This window comes from Pollicipes pollicipes, unplaced genomic scaffold (assembly GCF_011947565.3).
Source record: "Pollicipes pollicipes isolate AB1234 unplaced genomic scaffold, Ppol_2.1 Scaffold_4881;HRSCAF=5763_pilon_pilon_pilon, whole genome shotgun sequence".
Classification (NCBI taxonomy): Eukaryota; Metazoa; Arthropoda; class Thecostraca; order Pollicipedomorpha; family Pollicipedidae; genus Pollicipes; species Pollicipes pollicipes.
The window spans coordinates 55,190,120-55,207,220 of record NW_023596576.1 but is presented as its reverse complement, the minus strand read 5'-3'; the positions used below and the strand labels follow the sequence as shown (position 1 = coordinate 55,207,220).

General features: G+C 52.4%; 1 protein-coding gene across 1 annotated transcript; it reads right to left on the bottom strand.

The window, feature by feature from the left end:
• Nucleotides 1–4,796: 4,796 nt before the first annotated feature.
• On the bottom strand, nucleotides 4,797–15,490 carry LOC119101310 (beta-galactosidase). The gene is made up of 3 exons (XM_037224601.1): nucleotides 15,120–15,490; nucleotides 11,618–11,874; nucleotides 4,797–6,952 (listed from the first exon to the last, which is right to left on the bottom strand). The coding sequence occupies exons 1-3, from the start codon at nucleotides 15,484–15,486 to the stop codon at nucleotides 5,585–5,587; spliced, it is 1,992 nt and encodes a 663-aa protein (XP_037080496.1). The 5' UTR covers nucleotides 15,487–15,490; the 3' UTR covers nucleotides 4,797–5,584.
• Nucleotides 15,491–17,101: the final 1,611 nt, after the last annotated feature.

Genomic DNA, 17,101 nt, shown 5'->3' with positions numbered 1-17,101 from the left:
CCTTCATTCTCCTCGCAAGGGCCAGGAGCTCCCTCAGAAGCAATAAAGGACAGATGACAAAATGACGCACAAAAAGTCGCACTGCACAGCACGCACCACGTTTCCACGCTGCATTGGCGGTGGCCAGTAATGTAATCTACCTTAAAAGTAACCTTGAAATAAATTGAAATTCCTTCAAGGTTAACACCTAGACAATGCAAAAATAACTTAAATGCGCATGTTTGGTAAAGCACTCTTTGAAGAGCAGTAAAATGTGGCATAGGCTTCGAGGAGGGCGTTTACTTTGGCAAATAGCAAATAGCTTGGAAATAGATATGGATAAATTCGACGCATTGGTACGACCCCCTCATAGCCATAACAATCCAGGAAGGGCCGTGTTTGACCGAGACACACTTATCCCATGAATAATTAGCCACCCGGTTATCATCCATGAATTTCCTTTTGTTTATTTTTCCATTCCGGCAAAATTACGCATGCAGAGGCCTAATGCACATCGAAATGAAGATCTTCATTTTGTGGTGCCGGGTCTCAGATGAGCCGTCTCCTCGGGAACCCCAACATCCAGTGAAGAGGATGGCGGTGAACAGCAACGTCCTTGTCGACGACTCCGCCCAACGTCCCATGAGTGCGGAGCACTAATGATACCTATTTGAACAGGCATTGCAATTTTGTGCTACTGCAAACGTTCATTTTTAACCTGTAGTCGAAATATCGTGAGCGGGTAGTCAACATGCCCCCCCCCCCGCCCTTTGGCCGGGCGCAGGTTTAATAGTGTGCCGAGTAGAGCTAGACATTGGCACTCACACTAAACTAATCGCACAACTAATACCTTGCACCATCCCCAGAAATCAAATTTTAGCAAAAGTTCACTGACGGACCCCCGTTTACACGCGTATGCTGCTCACGAACTTTGGCGTATATGATTTTGTCAAACCATCTGTGCCCGTTACGGACCTTTGCCACTGTAAACAGGCGTGGAATGCTTTAAAAAGAGGCAGTGGGGAATCTCAGGCGATGGAAGTCGCACCTTGTCATAACATTTCCTCACAAGCTTTGGCGTACAAGTGTTTGCGTACGTGCTTTTTCCATGCCAGCTCTATGCCTTGCGAACATTTGCATTTGGTCACGAACAATTACGTGCATATTTACGCAAACACCCTTTCTTCGTACGACATTTTGACCTAAAACGCTATGTTGCGGCGTGCTGCCACCTATCGAGCTGTACTGTGCTGCCGTCTATTGGTGGACGGGATGCAGAGTGCGAGTCAATTTCCGACTGGGTGAATGTGGCAAGGTATGTTACACTTCGAACTTAACCTGCATTCCTGTTGTGTGGAAAGTCCAAGTCCGAGGTTCCCAGAATCCCTGACGTTAAGCCCAATCCACGAGCATTTGCACAAGGCCTGAGGCGCTGGCCGTGTCCGGGTGGCCTTATCAACTAGACAACGGTATTAGACAGCGATTGTTGCTGTAGACCACACATTTTGCCGTTTAGTAAATACGTTCCGAAATATAAATTTTTTGATGACGTCATCGTACAACGCACGAAATTGATCGAGAGCCAACTGACGGCTGTGATATCTGGATATCGTGGTCACGAACGCCTGGTATAAACGAATCGACAATTATATATTTATTGGCCTTGATCGCCGCATGGCTAATGACATGACAGGATTTGAATGATGTTATTACGTCGCTAAGAATGCTTGGGTGACCTTTAAATAGCCTCCCAGAAAACGTCTGCACATTGTTGCCGACGTGTAGCACAGAGACTAGAGGCGTTTAGGTCTCAACAAGAGCCGGGTTGTTAACTGCGTCGAATAATCTTCAGGATCGCTATTTCAGTAGAGAACGTCATACAAATGTGAAACACTCCCTTTAAAAGATTGATGACATTTCGCTGAAATGTCATTGCCCAACGGCACATACGGGCAGTGCGACATCTGATGCCCATAACCCACCCACTTTCAAATTCACGTGACGCAGAACTACGGGAGTCAGTGGCGTTGCCAGTCAGGAGGTCTCTGGGCGTGCCACGCTATACGTAACACCGGCTCCAGCTCACTGCTAACACTAGCTGAATCCTGGCACCTGAAGCATCTCCTGATCGTGTCCCGGGACGGGCCACAATCAGCTGTCGTCAGGCATTGCTCATCTCCTGATGACAAACGTCCATACCGACCCCATTCCAGTCCTCAAGAGCACTTAATGAACCGTCATCTCATCGCACAGGGGCTGGGTCGATTGACTGACAAGTTCGGCACTCTGGCACTGCACTTTGCACTTGTTGCCGCATTACCGCTGGGTGCCGTCTTCGACACAGGCCTCCAGGTGTCCAGACTGTCGGCTCCAGATGTCCTCCAGCCAGTGGCAGACAGTGCGGAAGTCGCCTTTCAGAATGTCTTTTTCATCCCCAGGCCACCACTTCGACCCGTACCACCGTCTTGTCTTCCGTCACGTCACGGTGACACTTGGCTGGCTACCCGACTTTGACACGCCGTGGCATGCCTGCGGCCATAACCCACCGTTCCGGGTCATTGACGTTATCATCCTGACTGTGGGTTGCGGCAGTGACCAGTCGCTTCAGGTAGGAAGCAGCGACTCGAAGCCATCCGCATACCGGCAGGTGGCCAGTGAGGTGCCCACACAGCAAGAAAACTGTTTGTTCAGTCGACCGCTCTGATACCTCAATGGGGTCATTGTCCCTTATCAAGAGGAGAGCGCTCTGCTCCCCCGCCCCTCCCAGACCCGTATGTACAGCACGCGGGCGCCACGTGGCACATGCTCAGCAGTTTACACTCCAGGTCGTGTCGGCTCAGGCGGATCTCTACGTCCTCGGCGGCTGCCACGCTCTCGTCCACCCAGGTGTCGTCCAGGTAGGATGGCGTTGCACGGCCAACTGCTCATCCCAAGTCAGCACTGTCATAAGACTGTTTTTCATCGCCGGAGGCGCTTTTCTAAAGCCAAAATCCATTCAAGTGGGACAAAACATTTGACGTGAAACATGATGGTTTGGAAGACGCACAGAAAACGATAAACGTGGATTCGTAAGAAGGCCTTTCTCAGGTTAATCAGTGCCACTTTCCGTCCACGGCGGAACCACTCACGGACCTTCTCACCACAAACGTCTGCGTCAGCTGTGAGGGCTCAGAAACTTTTTGAATTCGCGAGAGTCGAATTTTGAAAAAAAAACAGGAAGGTCGAATTTTGCACCGTTATTCCGTTAAAACACAGCCATCAACGGAACGGTTCCTTCCGCGGGCCCGTCCTCCTCATCATGCGACACCAGCCAGTTAATCGACACCGGCTGGAACAATTCGTGTTTACACTCAGGGCGAACGTCCAGCGGTATCATTCCTCACTCCAGTATCACTCCTGCGGAGCAATCCTCCAGCTCCAATTTTCTACACGGCATCACGACTCAACACAAAGCTATTCTCCTCGATGACTGTGGCGCTGTTTGGTACTGCCGCTGGAGTCGGCCCGCTCGGGGCCTACGCGGACCGGTGCCACGGTGCGACTTGACCACGCTGCTGTTATGCTGCGCCGCTGGCGGAGTTACTGGACGACTGCTGCCGCTGGGGCCGGCACGGCCCGCGCCGACTGGACGACTCCGGTCCGGGATCTCGGGCCCGCCGCGGCGCCAGTAGGCGAACTGTTCCGTCTGGTCCGCTGGTCGAGTCGGCGCCAGCGGTGGCGTCCATACAACCGCCACCGTCTCACGAGCTGCAGTGCTGACGTGACATACAACCGCCACCGTCTCACGAGTTGCAGTGTTGACGTGATATGCAACCGCCACCGTCTCACGAGTTGCAGCGTTGACGTGACATACAACCGCCACCGTCTCACGGGTTGCAGTGATGACGTGACATACAACCGCCACCGTCTCACGGACTGCAGTGCTGACGTCACTCGCAACCACCACCGTCTCACGAGCTGCAGTGCTGACGTCACTCGTAACCACCACCGTCTCACGAGCTGCAGTGTTGACGTGATATACGACCACCACCGTCTCACGAGCTGCAGTGTCGACGTGATATACAACCGCCACCGTTTCACGAGCTGCAGTACTGACGTCACTTACGAACTTACGAGCGCTAACGGGCTGCCATATCCACAACAAAACACACGCCATCGTTCGCATTCACGGTCACTCCCTGCACGGCACGTGCCCCGCTCATACCCTTAAAAGGAAAAAGTCGAGAGGTCTGTCCAAGGTCACCAGTACCTCAACCTCCGCCATAGTTGCTGTTATCACCTGCTCGCTCACCTTGTCAACACCCCCACAGAGCCATCATTGTCCATTTCGAGTTGTCACATTGGTGGGCTGCTGGCTCCAATGGCGGCATTCAGAGGCGTGAGCGATGCTTTTGGTGCAGTCTGAGTCAACCAGACACTCAGAGGTCACGCCGTCCAGCGTCGAGCGCGCGGCAGGAATCGCGCCTCTCACCACCGTCGCACCAACTCCACCGTCCCACACTCCTTTGGACCCTCGCGTCTGCTATCTTCCCAGTCCGGTACCCGGCCGCACCCAGTCGCTGTAACGCGACACGTGCAGCTCCCTTACACGACCTGACGTCATGTCCACCACGTACACTCGCCTCTACAAGTTTGTTGTCATCGAATAAAAAACCTGGTTTATCAGCTAATTGAACGGTTAAAAAAACTGCTTTGAACGATCAGTATATTAAACGTGTAAAGACCAGGAGGTTTGCTGACGTCACAATTATACAACAACAGCAGCACCCTGACCGGGCCTCTGAAGTTGCACCTTGTAGGCAGGAAATGAGAACTGGCATGTTTTCAGCTGTATTCATTGTTTGTTTTTAATGAGCAATATTTTCAACCGCATTCAATACGTGATATTTACGTCGCAGTCGATTCAGATGTCCTTTCTTGTAGGCCGATACCATGGCTGCCGGAAGTACAACCACCCTGTCATCGTCTTCGGTGTCGTTGATTTCCAGTAGGGACCCTGTCGTCGCTTGACATATTTACATCTAAGCAAGCAATGAAACGAATGAGACACTGTCTATAAGACGCTGATAATACCAACTTGATGCCGATGCAGCTGTTGCAATCAAGTTTCAGCTAAAAAGATGGCAGGTTGGCACACGATGCCATTGCCTTCGGCGCCGTGCATACACCATTGTGCCCCTGAAATTACTTAGTGCTTATCAGCATGAAAATGATCATTGACGTGTTCTAAAATAACCCGAGAACTGAAAAACGTGCTCCGTTTCGTATGACCCATTCAACAGCCCATCTGCGTTCAACCATGCAAGCTTGTCATGGTTCCTGATTGGGTAAGCGCGCCAGTCTTCGGAGGACCTAGATTGGGTAAGCGCGCCAGTCTTCGGAGGACCTAGATTCATGATCGGGGCCGTGCGATCGCTTCGCTTATTGGCTTGGAAATGCACAGTGAACTGCTGTTGAATAACTTGCTCAGGAAAATAAGCCTTCGAGCTATACTTGATTACAAACATCTTTGTAGTTTGCATCATGAAACATGCACATCAAAGCGACAGTTGACGGTTGGCTGGGGTAATGATTAATTGATCAGAATCGATATCGAGGTATGAACCTAGTGCGGAGTGGGTCCATTCACCTCGGCTGTATCGGTCAAGGTCACCTGGCAGGACGCCGCGGTGTCGCACGGCGCCGACTCCAGCTCTAGCAGCGTCAGCCGGTTGGACGCCTTCAGAAGCACACCAGGCACGTACAGCGTCACCTGCGGACCCTGCACCGGCCAGTAGCGGCCCAGGTTAAACCCGTTGACGAAGGCTACTCCACGGTGCCAGCCGTCCAGCCGCAGGAATGTGTCAGTGGGCGAGTCGACGTCCACGTCGGAGGGGAGGTCAAAAGTGCCGGTGAAGAAGGCCGGCGCTACGTGCGGATGTCCGAGAGGTTTCTGCTCAAGCAGGCGCTCGATCTTCGGCAGCTGGGTGTTGTTCAGTGGCATGGACGTGTGCTCCCAGCCCATGATCCGCTCCGAGCCCAGAAACGCGGGCGACACAATGCCCTTGATGTCATTCATGAAGTTGCCGAAGCAGATGCGGCCCTGGTTCTCGACCAGCAGTTGCAGTCGGCTGCCGTTGGCGACGGTGACGGGCATCTGGTAGATGTCCTCGGAGCGGCTGAGCGTGCCTGCCGGCCGCCCGTTCACAAACACATAGCCGCGATCGCGCAAGCCCGTCACGTTGAGCAGCACCGGGTCCGAGTGCACGCCCGCCACCGTGTGCGAGTACAGCACGAAGCCGTACGCCTGGCGCAGCTGCTCAAAGGTGAGCGCGTCGTCAGAGGGGACGGGTGCGGGGCCGGTGCGGAGTGCTGTCGCCAGCAGCCCGGCCGACGCGGTGAGCGGCACCGCACCGTAGGCGCGCACTGTTGGCTGCGGCGGCGGCGGCGGCGGCGCCGCGCCCGCCACGAATGGCAGCGACGCGTTGCGCATGGCGAAGAACTTGTCGGTGAGGTAGCCGTTCTCGGCGATCGGCGCGTCGTAGTCGTAGGAGGTGGGGCACGGGCGGTAGTTCTCGGGCAAATCGGCCCCGGCGCTGAAACCGAAGGACGTGCCGCCGTGCGCAACGTACACGTTCACGTTTGCGCCCGCCTCGAGCATCTCGGTGAGTGTATGCACGACGGCGTCGGTGGCGCGCGTGGAGTGTGGGTACCCCCAGTGGTCGAGCCAGCCGGGGTAGTACTCGGAGTTGACGAGCGGGCCGCGCGGCTCAAACAGCCGCTGCGTCGCGAACGCCGCCGTCACGTTGGTGCCCGGACCGAAGTCGACGGTGGCGTACACGCCCGGGATCTTGCCGCAGTGCAGGTTGGCCTGGCTGTTCCCGTCCGTAGTGAAGAGCACGGTGCTGTTGCCCAGGTGGTCGCGCAACAGCTCGTGCAGATGCTGCAGATACACGAAGTCGCACGCCTTGTAGCTGCCGTACTCGTTCTCCACCTGCGAAAGTGCACATGGAGATTAGGTTCGGTTTCCGGGGATAGCCGCACGTCGGAAGTGGTGGGGTTGACGCGGTGTGGTTAGTAAGACGTAGGTGCTGGTGGGTTTGCTTAGCTAACTGACGGAGGGTCTATGAACGATACGTGTTGGCATTATTTCGTGACGCATTTCACGCATCACGCATTAAATGCATCACGAGGGTCTGCAGACGATTTGTGTTTGCATTGTTTCGTGATGCATTTAATGTACTACGCATCAAATGCATCACACGTCAATACATTCACGGGTTTCCGTGGCTGACCCAACTCCGACTGTCGGGAAGTCTGACGGGAACTGGATGCAATGTGCCGCCCACCAGGGACGTCCAACTCTTGCTCTCCAGATTTCCACTGCAGCTGGAGTGCTGTTACGGATTTCAAAAGTTCAGGAAAGCTGCACTCGCTAACACTGCAAATGTCAGATCTCCTTAATGTCACCACTTCCACTTGCCAATGCCGCAGCAAGCTTCTGCGTTGTCAGATTCCTTAGTGCACCAAAACACATTCCACAAATCCGATGGGATTCCTGTTTTGGCGTAGCAGGGGTTGCGCTGAAAACGCACTGCATTTTATGGTTCCCCTCTTCGTACCTGTTTAAAATTGTGTTCACCAGATGTGTGTGGTGTCTTTGACACTCCACAAGGCAAGGAGGTCGCGCGATGTCTTTAATCGTCCTTATGGCTCACCTTTGTTGTGCGCGTTTAGCCGTTTTACTTAAAACACTGATCACCGGCGACTAGGAGATCAACTGGTGGCATTTTGCCTTGCGGATATGTGTAGTTGCGTCCTTGCAGGTCAAGCTGATGTATGGACGGGACAGTCCGCAGAATGGTGATTAAATATGTGCTGAATGTAAAGAATGAGTTGATGAATGCAGTGATGTATATTTAGCGACGAATGAGGCTACGTTCTCAGAGACAGCGTGCTGTATTCGGAACAATTTTTAAAAAAGTTCCGACATCACTGACTTCCTCAAAGAATACAGGCGCATCCGTGTGTCGCATAAACTCGTGCTGTTCACTTGAATTGAAGGAGGTGCGTCGGTCAACACTTTGAAATTGTGTTCGCGCCCTCATGCACTCAAAACGTGAAAAACATAGAAAAACGGCCAAATTCATCTCAGCCACTTCTGTGCATGATATTTGTGACACGCGCGATTGCACATCTGGCACAACGCGACTCTCAGTTCAATTATCTACCTAAGTGTTTTGGACTATTGTCGCTCCGACCCATGGTTGCCGAGATGCGGCCACAGTTTCAAACGGCTGCTCGTCGGCTTGGACGCACGTCACATTTTCAGGCCGCCTGTGTAAAATCAATGGGCCCCAAACGGTCATTACGTAACGTGCTACGCACGAACCCTGGACCCCAGCAGCTCGCGATCTACCTATGGAAAGCCGCCTCGTGCAACCGCACGTCGTATCCAAATTTCACCGTTCAGCCACCCGCCGCTCGGCCCGTGGACGGCGTTACGCAAAATGGGACCGGCAGACGGACAGGCAAACCACTCATTAAACGAGTTCAAAGACAACTTTGGCCCGTCGGCCTTTGGTTGACGACCGGTCTGACTAAAGAAATGAGTAAGTACCTGACCAGCGGTGACCAAGTCAATTGCAGTCATTCTATCGCGATGTAGCGATGGCGTCAGATCTCTGGTTCATGTCGAAGTGACTCCGCTTCATTCAACAGATATTCAGCCGTCGAACCCATGTTGCTCCATATGCATGCTTGTCAGTCGGTCATGCCAGCAGGCGTGGGAGTATGATCGCGATGTTGTCTAAGCGCAGGTTGAAATGCGTGGTGTGCTTTGACGCGTCCAGACAGAAATCGATCTACATCGCGCAGCAAGGGTGTTTTTACTACCTATCCAGTTTTAATTTGGACTTACAATTTTAGCAAAGTATATTAAATTGAACAGTGCCTGGCGGACGCATTCAAACTGGATGCATGTGTACCTGCACTGGGTCCCGAGACGTGGCACGACACGTGGTAACACAAACGAACACAGCCAAATCGACCTTGCCAGTTCTTGGGCGCATGACTTGTAACTGGATACTTGCGACCATGCGAATATCCGTACAGATAAGACACCAGTATTAGCTTTATCCCTCGGAAAAACCAGGAGAATAGAGATACAGTTAGGTTGGTATTTCGGCAGCATGCTAATACTACTGTCTTAACTATATGCCTAATGCTCCCCGCTAACGCACTTAACAGCTCACAAATATCTGTACCATTCTCTATCGAAGGGCGCCACTCCCGAGTCGCTCCGGCCCTTGGTTGCTGATATATTGGCCCGGAGTGGCGACCGAGAGGCCGCGTTTTATAATCAGTCGCCACCTTTGCCCGCCGGCTGTCAAAGAGCTTGACGCCGGCGGCCTACCGCAGACGCGGGCGCGCCGTCAGCCACTTTGCTAAGAAACTATATGGTGACAGCCGGGAGATCAGACCGGGTCCGTACGTGCCGGCGTGAAAAGCCTGAAAGCATCCCAGTGCCCTAAGTTAAGATGCGAGCCAAATATTGCCAACAGACATAAATGATAAAAAGGGTTGCTTAAAGAGGGAGAAAATGAAGTACCGAACGCGCTGGTGTAATTTGTGATGCTAAAATGTTCACAGTTTTGACGGCAGCGTCTCGTATTCGACGGTATTTTTCCAAGTCCTAACAACGTGCAATCTCCCGATAATTGGCGGCGCAGCCGTGTGCCGCAGAAACTTCTCATGCCCGGTGAACTTGCAGGCGGTACATTTTTTAAACTATAATTTGGAACTTTTTTCGAAGTCAGTCACGTTTTCAACGTCACGCCTCCACCTGCACTGGATGCCGATAGGTGACTCAAAACATAAAAGCCGTCAAAAACGGCCAATTTTATTTTCAGAACTCGTTTACAAGTGGTATGTGCCACATAGCACTACAAACTGGCCAACACCCAAGTTACCATTCAATTTCTTGCCAAGCTGTGCATATTTCCCGTCGCTTCGACTTTTTCGTTGCCGAGACTTGGCCACAGTTTCAAACGGTTACGTGCCCGTTTCCCGCGGGTCACTTTCCAGGCATTCGTCATGCAAACCAACAGGCCTTAAAGGGCACTTTTGGCACTTGCCACACACGAACCGCGCACCGTATCGGCTCGCAACGAACTGCCCCGCAACCCACCAAACTACCTCGTGCGCACGTGCATCGTGTGCAAATTTCAGACCCCCGTCGCTCCCCGCCAAAACTGCGGATGGGTCAGCGTCGTAAAAAGACAGACAGACGCACAGACAGACAGACACACAGACAGACAGACATACAGACACACAGACAGACAGACACACAGACACACAGACACACAGACACACAGACACACAGACAGACACACAGACAGACAGATAGACAGACAGACAGACACGTCACACAAATAGGATATAAGGAGACAAGTGTGGTCCGCCCGCTTCGCTGAGTAACTGTTCAGATTACTTTGAGGTGTGCCAGCTGCTTTTCGACACTTCACAATCAGCCAGTTCATTAATTGCATCTCATCACTCGCTGGGCTAGGGAATATGACTGGGGAAACCCGCCTTTGCGTGTCAATTCTTACTTTACGGTTCAAGCACAAATCGATGTGAACAGATACCATGACGGGCCAAAAATCGTTTTCCCCTGCGAGAATACTTTTTCCACATTTTTATGGTTAACACGTCCAGCTTTAACGCCGGGTCGCTTTTGATTTGCTCTATATCGTAAGAAAGTTGAGTACCACATATTCATTCGCCTAAGCCAGTAAGCCATCGAAAGCCACCTGCCACCATTCCTGAGACAATCGTTGCTTTGACCGCAACAAAGCAGTGATGCTGGCCTCCCGTCCCGCCACGCTTGTATATTTGAGCTCGAGGCAAGTTAGCACACTGACGGGGCAGATCATGCTGAAACGCACCTTATAAAGCGGCAGCGTAACAGAGAAATAGAGACGGATGGCAGACGGTTGTCGCGCTAACTCAAACCACAGACAAACGTTCGCATAGCGTGGGCAGATGCCTTGCCACATCGTTATTTGATCAAGCCGATGAGAAACCAAATCACAGCAACACGGAATGACTGCATTGCTACCCGGTATGCAAGCCAACTTCCCGCGTGGCACCACGGAGTCCATCTGTTACGGCTTTGAAGAAAAGTGGGTGGCACCCGGTAGCAGCCCTCACCGCGCCTTTTCATGCCCGACGGCCATAGACATGCTATTACGCACTTTTAAGAAAGCCATGTTGCTGTTTTTACACCATAAATGAATATGAACCTTCTTAAATAAAGTTGAAATCAACCACTCACATGGCGGGCAAAGGTTGAGAGTCGTATTTCTACGCCAAGCCGACGTAGCATCAAATTCCGCTACGCACATTTGAAAATTACAAGCCTCTCGTTGACATGGGAATCGAATGCACCAGCTATCGCGTCAGTCTTTTCACCTCAGTAACGGCGGGTCCTGTGGGGAAGTATAAATGAGGGAGGGGAGGCCACGCGCAACTTTTGGTTTCTTTTCTCTAATTAAAACACCTCTTAATAAAACGCCTCTTCACGACTTCCTCATTACTACAGATGGTGAGGGGACAGACTTGACCGTGACCTCTGCCTTCGCACTTGTGCGCTCACCTGAACCATGATGATGGGACCACCGTTTTCATACAGCAGTGGCTTCAGCTTGGGCAGCAGCACGCCGAACCAGCGGTCGACCCGGCGCAGGAAGCCTTGGTCGCTGGTGCGCAGCGCCATTTGCGGGTCCTCGCTGAGCAGCCAGTAGGGCAGTCCGCCCAGCTCCCGCTCGGCGTCCATGTAGGGACCGGTGCGCAATATCACCAACAGGTCCTGCCGCTGCGCCTCAAGCACGAACGCCTCCAGGTCCTGCTCGCCTGCGGAGGGAGGGGGACGAGGTGACCGGGCAGACACCGGGGGAGGGGGCCTTGGCGGAGTCAGCAGGCGGGCGGCGGAAACCGCCGGACGTGTTTCGAAATTTGTTATCCCCGTTATGTCGGCGGCGCGATGCGAACCTAGACGGGCGCGGGAAAAAGTTGGCTTACAGTAACTGCACTGAAGGACATAAACATCCGAGCCATAGGCTCCCTCCCAACAGAGTTCTGACTTGGTTTCGGGCATACAGAAAAATAAAGGAAACAGCCATAAAAGAAGATGGGCATTGCATTACTGATAACTAAACACGGAGCGTACATGCTTTTTACCATTCCAACATAAACCGTAGAACGGCCACATTATTCCTGGCAAAATACGCTGGCGAAATATGGCGATAGACGTCTGCTTTATAGCATGCAAGCAGAACACGACGTTTTGATACACTTTGCGACGATATTCATATATCTGGGCATGTAATTTTACATATATATATATATATATATATATATATATTATTGTTTATGTTATACAGTTATCATGTTGTAGTTACAAGATGAATAGAGCTTCGGAAATGTGAAGGTAAATATATCCTTGAATAAAAAGTGATCTCCACAGTGCTCATACGAAGGGCTTTTAGAGTGCATGCGTTACACACATGGTGAACGCCTGTAAAAAGCCAAATAACACTACCGGTGTAGGAGTGGGCAGGATTGCAACGGTCGTAACCGAGCCTATACTGTAAATGGACTGCATTTCGACGGCCAGTCCGGTGGGATTTCCGGCTTTGAAGATATTGCTAACTGGAAATTGGTCATATGACTGAGGGCTTAGGCGCGCTCCGGCGGCGCTGGCATGCCAAGAACACATGCCGGCGCCGGTGGAGCGGCCGCAGAACAGATCACCAAATAAGAACCGTCCCACAACTCGTGTGAGCTCGGCTCAGAGGGAATGGCTGCAGAGCGCGGTTCGCATATAAAACAGCCGACCGCCGGCCCGTTCGAGCGGAGCGTCTGAAGGCCGACGGTGTCGACGCGGCCGACGGAAGGCGCGCTCGGAGAGCCGACGCCGGCGTGTCGACCCGGGCGGCCGCGGACGGCTGCGTCTGGGGACGGACGGGGGCGGCGCCGGGCTTTCAGCCGGACTCCCAATGACCGTAGCTGCCTGCTGCCGCCCTCCGACGCCGCGACTTCTGTTGACTGACACGCAGCACGGGAGCTGCCGCTTCTCCAAGCACGCGTTTACACCGCGGCGTTACCATTCGGGAGATAATACGAGAGCGGAGTCCAAGGCACGGAAACGGCTTACGTGTAGAGGCATAAGATTGCTCGAAATATTTCGTCTATTTATTAACGTGATTATGTTTGCGTAAGGATCGTGTTGAGATGCCTAAGGGTAGGTTATGAACTTCAAGCGATGTTTACATGAAGCGCTTTCAGACGAATGATATCATTAATTTTGCCCGTGCCCGGACAGGGATCCGAGACGATCGCGCCCGTCCGAGGGGAAGTTCACTTGCCTCCTGAGATCTCCAACTTTCAGACGGCATATGATAAAAACTAGGACGCCGTTCTAAAGATCTCATCAAATCATGAAAAACGCGCACAAAAAATATGGCTTTGGACCAAACGTGGGGTAGTCAGAGGTCACGAAAGGTAACAAAAGGTCGTCTCGATAGTTGCAGTAAATGCTTATGTTATCACGTCAAGACGGACATTGAGGGCAAGGAAAAAAGCGTTAAGACTGTCTGGAGCCCATTCAGATCTTTCTTGTATCCCCACAAGGGTCAGGCCAGATCAGGTCACCGTTCAAAGTTGGTCTACCAATAACTTACAAGAACAATACTTCTCACACTGTGCTTTTGACAAAGCCTATTTTATTATGTGCACTTGTGGGACAAAAACATTCTAGACACCAAAAATATATCTTAGGCTGACCTGGAGATCATCTGAGATCAACTTAGTTTAAACTGATGAGCTATCCAAAGGACAACATTTAAGTACTGAAGTTAAAGTAGTATATGACCAGTACAATGCTTTTCGGTGATCAGAAATTGTGTATTGTACATCTACCAGCACCCAAGATCGCACAGCCATTGTTTACACTGTACCTAGTTCCTTCGACGCTTGGCAATGCATTTACAACAAACTGAGAGCCGGCACGTTGTTACATGAAATGTTATTGCCATCAGCTTTATCATAAACACGATAAGGGGGTGATTGCACGCGTCGCACTCGTTTGTCTGATTTCTCCGCTGCTGGTAATATAGCCCATTGACCTTGGATGATCTCAAATGACCTTGGATGTTTTCACGTGACCTGTTGTGACCTCATCATGCATTGGAATGATATGATGAATGTGATATGAATGAATGATATGATATGATATGGAACTGCTTAGTTTGAACTCAGCATGTGTTTTGCAGAGTACCCATAGAGGTAGATCATGACCTGGACCAAGGTCATGTGCTCTATGGCCATATCACGGTTGCGCATGTGAGTTAGTGCTCTTTATCTCATACAGAAGCGCCAAAACCACACAGAAATACGTACAAATGTGCATTATTTACGAAAAATAGGAAAAGTTGACCTGACGCCGGGGCTTTAATCTCACATTTTCCGCCAAACCAGAAATAAACGAACTGCAGGTACTCTCATGTTCTATCACCACCACAGATTGAACAACAGTAAATGGCCCGCAACAAAATTATGTGTGGTCAAATTGTCCAATAGGCTGACATCTTTGATCTGACCTGGTCACTGATCTTGGTAGATCAACATTTCAGATTTGCACAAAAGATGCGGAATCGGTAGGCGAATAAGTACTGAAAATTTTGTGCTGCTGCAAACGTTCCTTTTTCACCTGTGCTCGAAAAACTGTAGGAGAAAGTCAACTTCCGTCCCCCCCCCCCCCCCCCCCGGCTGGGCGCGAGTTAATAGACACATACATGCATCGTAACAACTCCAAACAAAAACAGGAGGCTTACGAACATTGTGTTGTTGATTGGCAGTAGCTCTGACTACCGCACCACGCACTTACACGTCATCTGAGCAATCGTTTTACATCAAAGTCTACTAGCTGAGAGCGGGTGGACGCGCGTACAGGCACGTTGACGAGTTATGTCCTGCGTGCAACAGTTTGTACTGACTCACCAAACCACCCCGAGCCCAAACCTAGCAATTGTTCCATCCCATCACCTCCACCGCCTGAGGGTGTGACCAGCGACGCCCAGCGCGCGGTGTCACCTCACCTGTGAACCTGTACTCCTCCGGTTCGGGCTCATGGCTGTTCCACTCCACGTAGGTCTGGACGACGTTTGCACCCATGGCGCGCAGCCGTCGCAGTCGGTCGGCCCAGTAAGCACGCGGCACGCGGAAGTAGTGCACCGTGCCGGCCACGTAGCGGAAGGGCACGCCGTCTCGCACGAACGTGCCGGTGGCGTAGTCGATCGCGAAGCTGGGAGATGCTGAGAAGGTCTGCACGGCTTGGCCGGGGGCCGGCAGGACGGCCAGCAGAGCCACCAACAGCAGCAGGTGCGACCACATGACACGGAGAGCGAGGCGGACAGCTGGAGCGGCCGCGTGGACAGCTGACTGGCGTTCCCGGCCGCGCGGCATGGCGGAGCCGACCACAATCTCAGCTAGAAGTGTTTACGGTCGGTATCGGGTTGGCACGGGCGGACCGAGCGATCGGGCCGGGGAGGGGGAAAGGGGCGGGAACACCGGAGCGGCGGTCACACAGGGCCCGGCCGGACCCGGCCGGACCAGAGGTGAAACAGGATCGGACGTGGTGGAGCGGCCCCTGTCGATAGCCGGCCGATGGCGGTCGGCCGGCACCGCAGCTTATCCGACTGGGCGGCACCCGACCCTGTCACGGCTCGCTGAGTAGGTTCAACCGAACTGCAGAAGCCACTCCAGCTGCTGTTCTATAAACGGGGGAATCCTCCTGGACAACACAGACAGACCGTGACAAGGGTGTCAGAGGCACATGCGTGCAATAGCGGATGGTAACTCACCTCTACTGAACATGCAACAACGGCACCAGAAATACAAGAGCACATCAAGACTCCTTAATCAATGCCTGGTTTTCCATGTACTCCGACACCACCGGCATATCGCAGTCGTTTCAGATCATGATGCAACGTGATTTGTGCCCAGCTTTCGTGTCGCGTTCAAAGCTAGGCGTCCTTCAAAATTCATCACGATTTTCTTTTCAAACCGTTCGCCCTCTTAACGGCGATCTCGCTTAGCTGTACGCACTGCACCGTGCTTTTTTCATTTGCTCGGCTCGCTAAAACAACGCCAGTGAACAAACAGTACGAGCTTGTTCACTGGTTTTCCGCCCTTACGTTGCCCAGGATGACAGGGCGACGTGAGGGCGGGAAGAATGAGACTCTGGTGTTGGTGGGGTGGTGGGCGGAGCAAACCCAGCTGCTCTCCGTTCGCGTCCCGCCCTGTCGTGCCTGGTCGGCTATCTGTCTGCGGATGTGTTTGCAGCGACCCAGACGACAAAGAATAAATGTCGTCGACGTCATTCACGCCGTCCCACTTCTTAGATTGTGCGCTTTTTGACATTTCCAGCGGTCCGACCAACAAAGACTGAACGTGACGTCACGCAGAATCTTCCCCGGACGCGCAGAATCTTTTTTCCGCCACTGGATGACGACGGGTGACGATGGGTTAAGTCTTGTAACGTTACAAGCAGCATAATTTACAGCTTTATTGTAACTTGCGCGCGTAGTGCTTGCGACCGTTAGTGGCAGTGTCTCGCACACGCAGGTTCGCACGTTCTTGTCACGACAGTTACGAAGATGTAAACAGAAGACGTGTCGTGCCACAAACATGTCCGGAAATGATTCGCATGACGTCGCGTAGGAGCATGTTTGGTGCACTGGGAATGCGCCTTTTGTCCCGGTCTGTTTCCCTTACCTCCCTGCCGCCCCTGCAGGCCGGCCACGGCCCAGCGCCCCGCAGTCCTTCACAAAGCCGTGAAGCTCTGCTCCTTTTCCAGACCGCAACCTTAGCCGGCAATTTTTGGTGAACTTCCAGGACGCCACTCCGCGGGTGCTGCTTACTCACTTCCCAACCTCGCAACCATCCATACGGCGGCCTTAAGCTGATTTCCAAGGTCTGGTCAGGTGTTTCTGTAAGCTTGGGTGGCCTTATAGAAGATGACCAGTCCTGAAAATGCTCTGACATACGCACCTAAGCGATCGATTATATCATGCAAAAA

Bases quoted from the DNA above. Each gene is read 5' to 3' on its own strand.
- LOC119101310 (XM_037224601.1), bottom strand. From the start codon at position 15,486: ATGCCGCGCGGCCGGGAACGCCAGTCAGCTGTCCACGCGGCCGCTCCA. The intron at 11,875-15,119 runs GTGAGGTGACAC...CTCCCTCCGCAG, and splicing joins GGAGGAGTACAGGTTCACAG to GCGAGCAGGACCTGGAGGCG. The intron at 6,953-11,617 runs GTGAGCGCACAA...GCACTTTCGCAG, and splicing joins GTCCCATCATCATGGTTCAG to GTGGAGAACGAGTACGGCAG.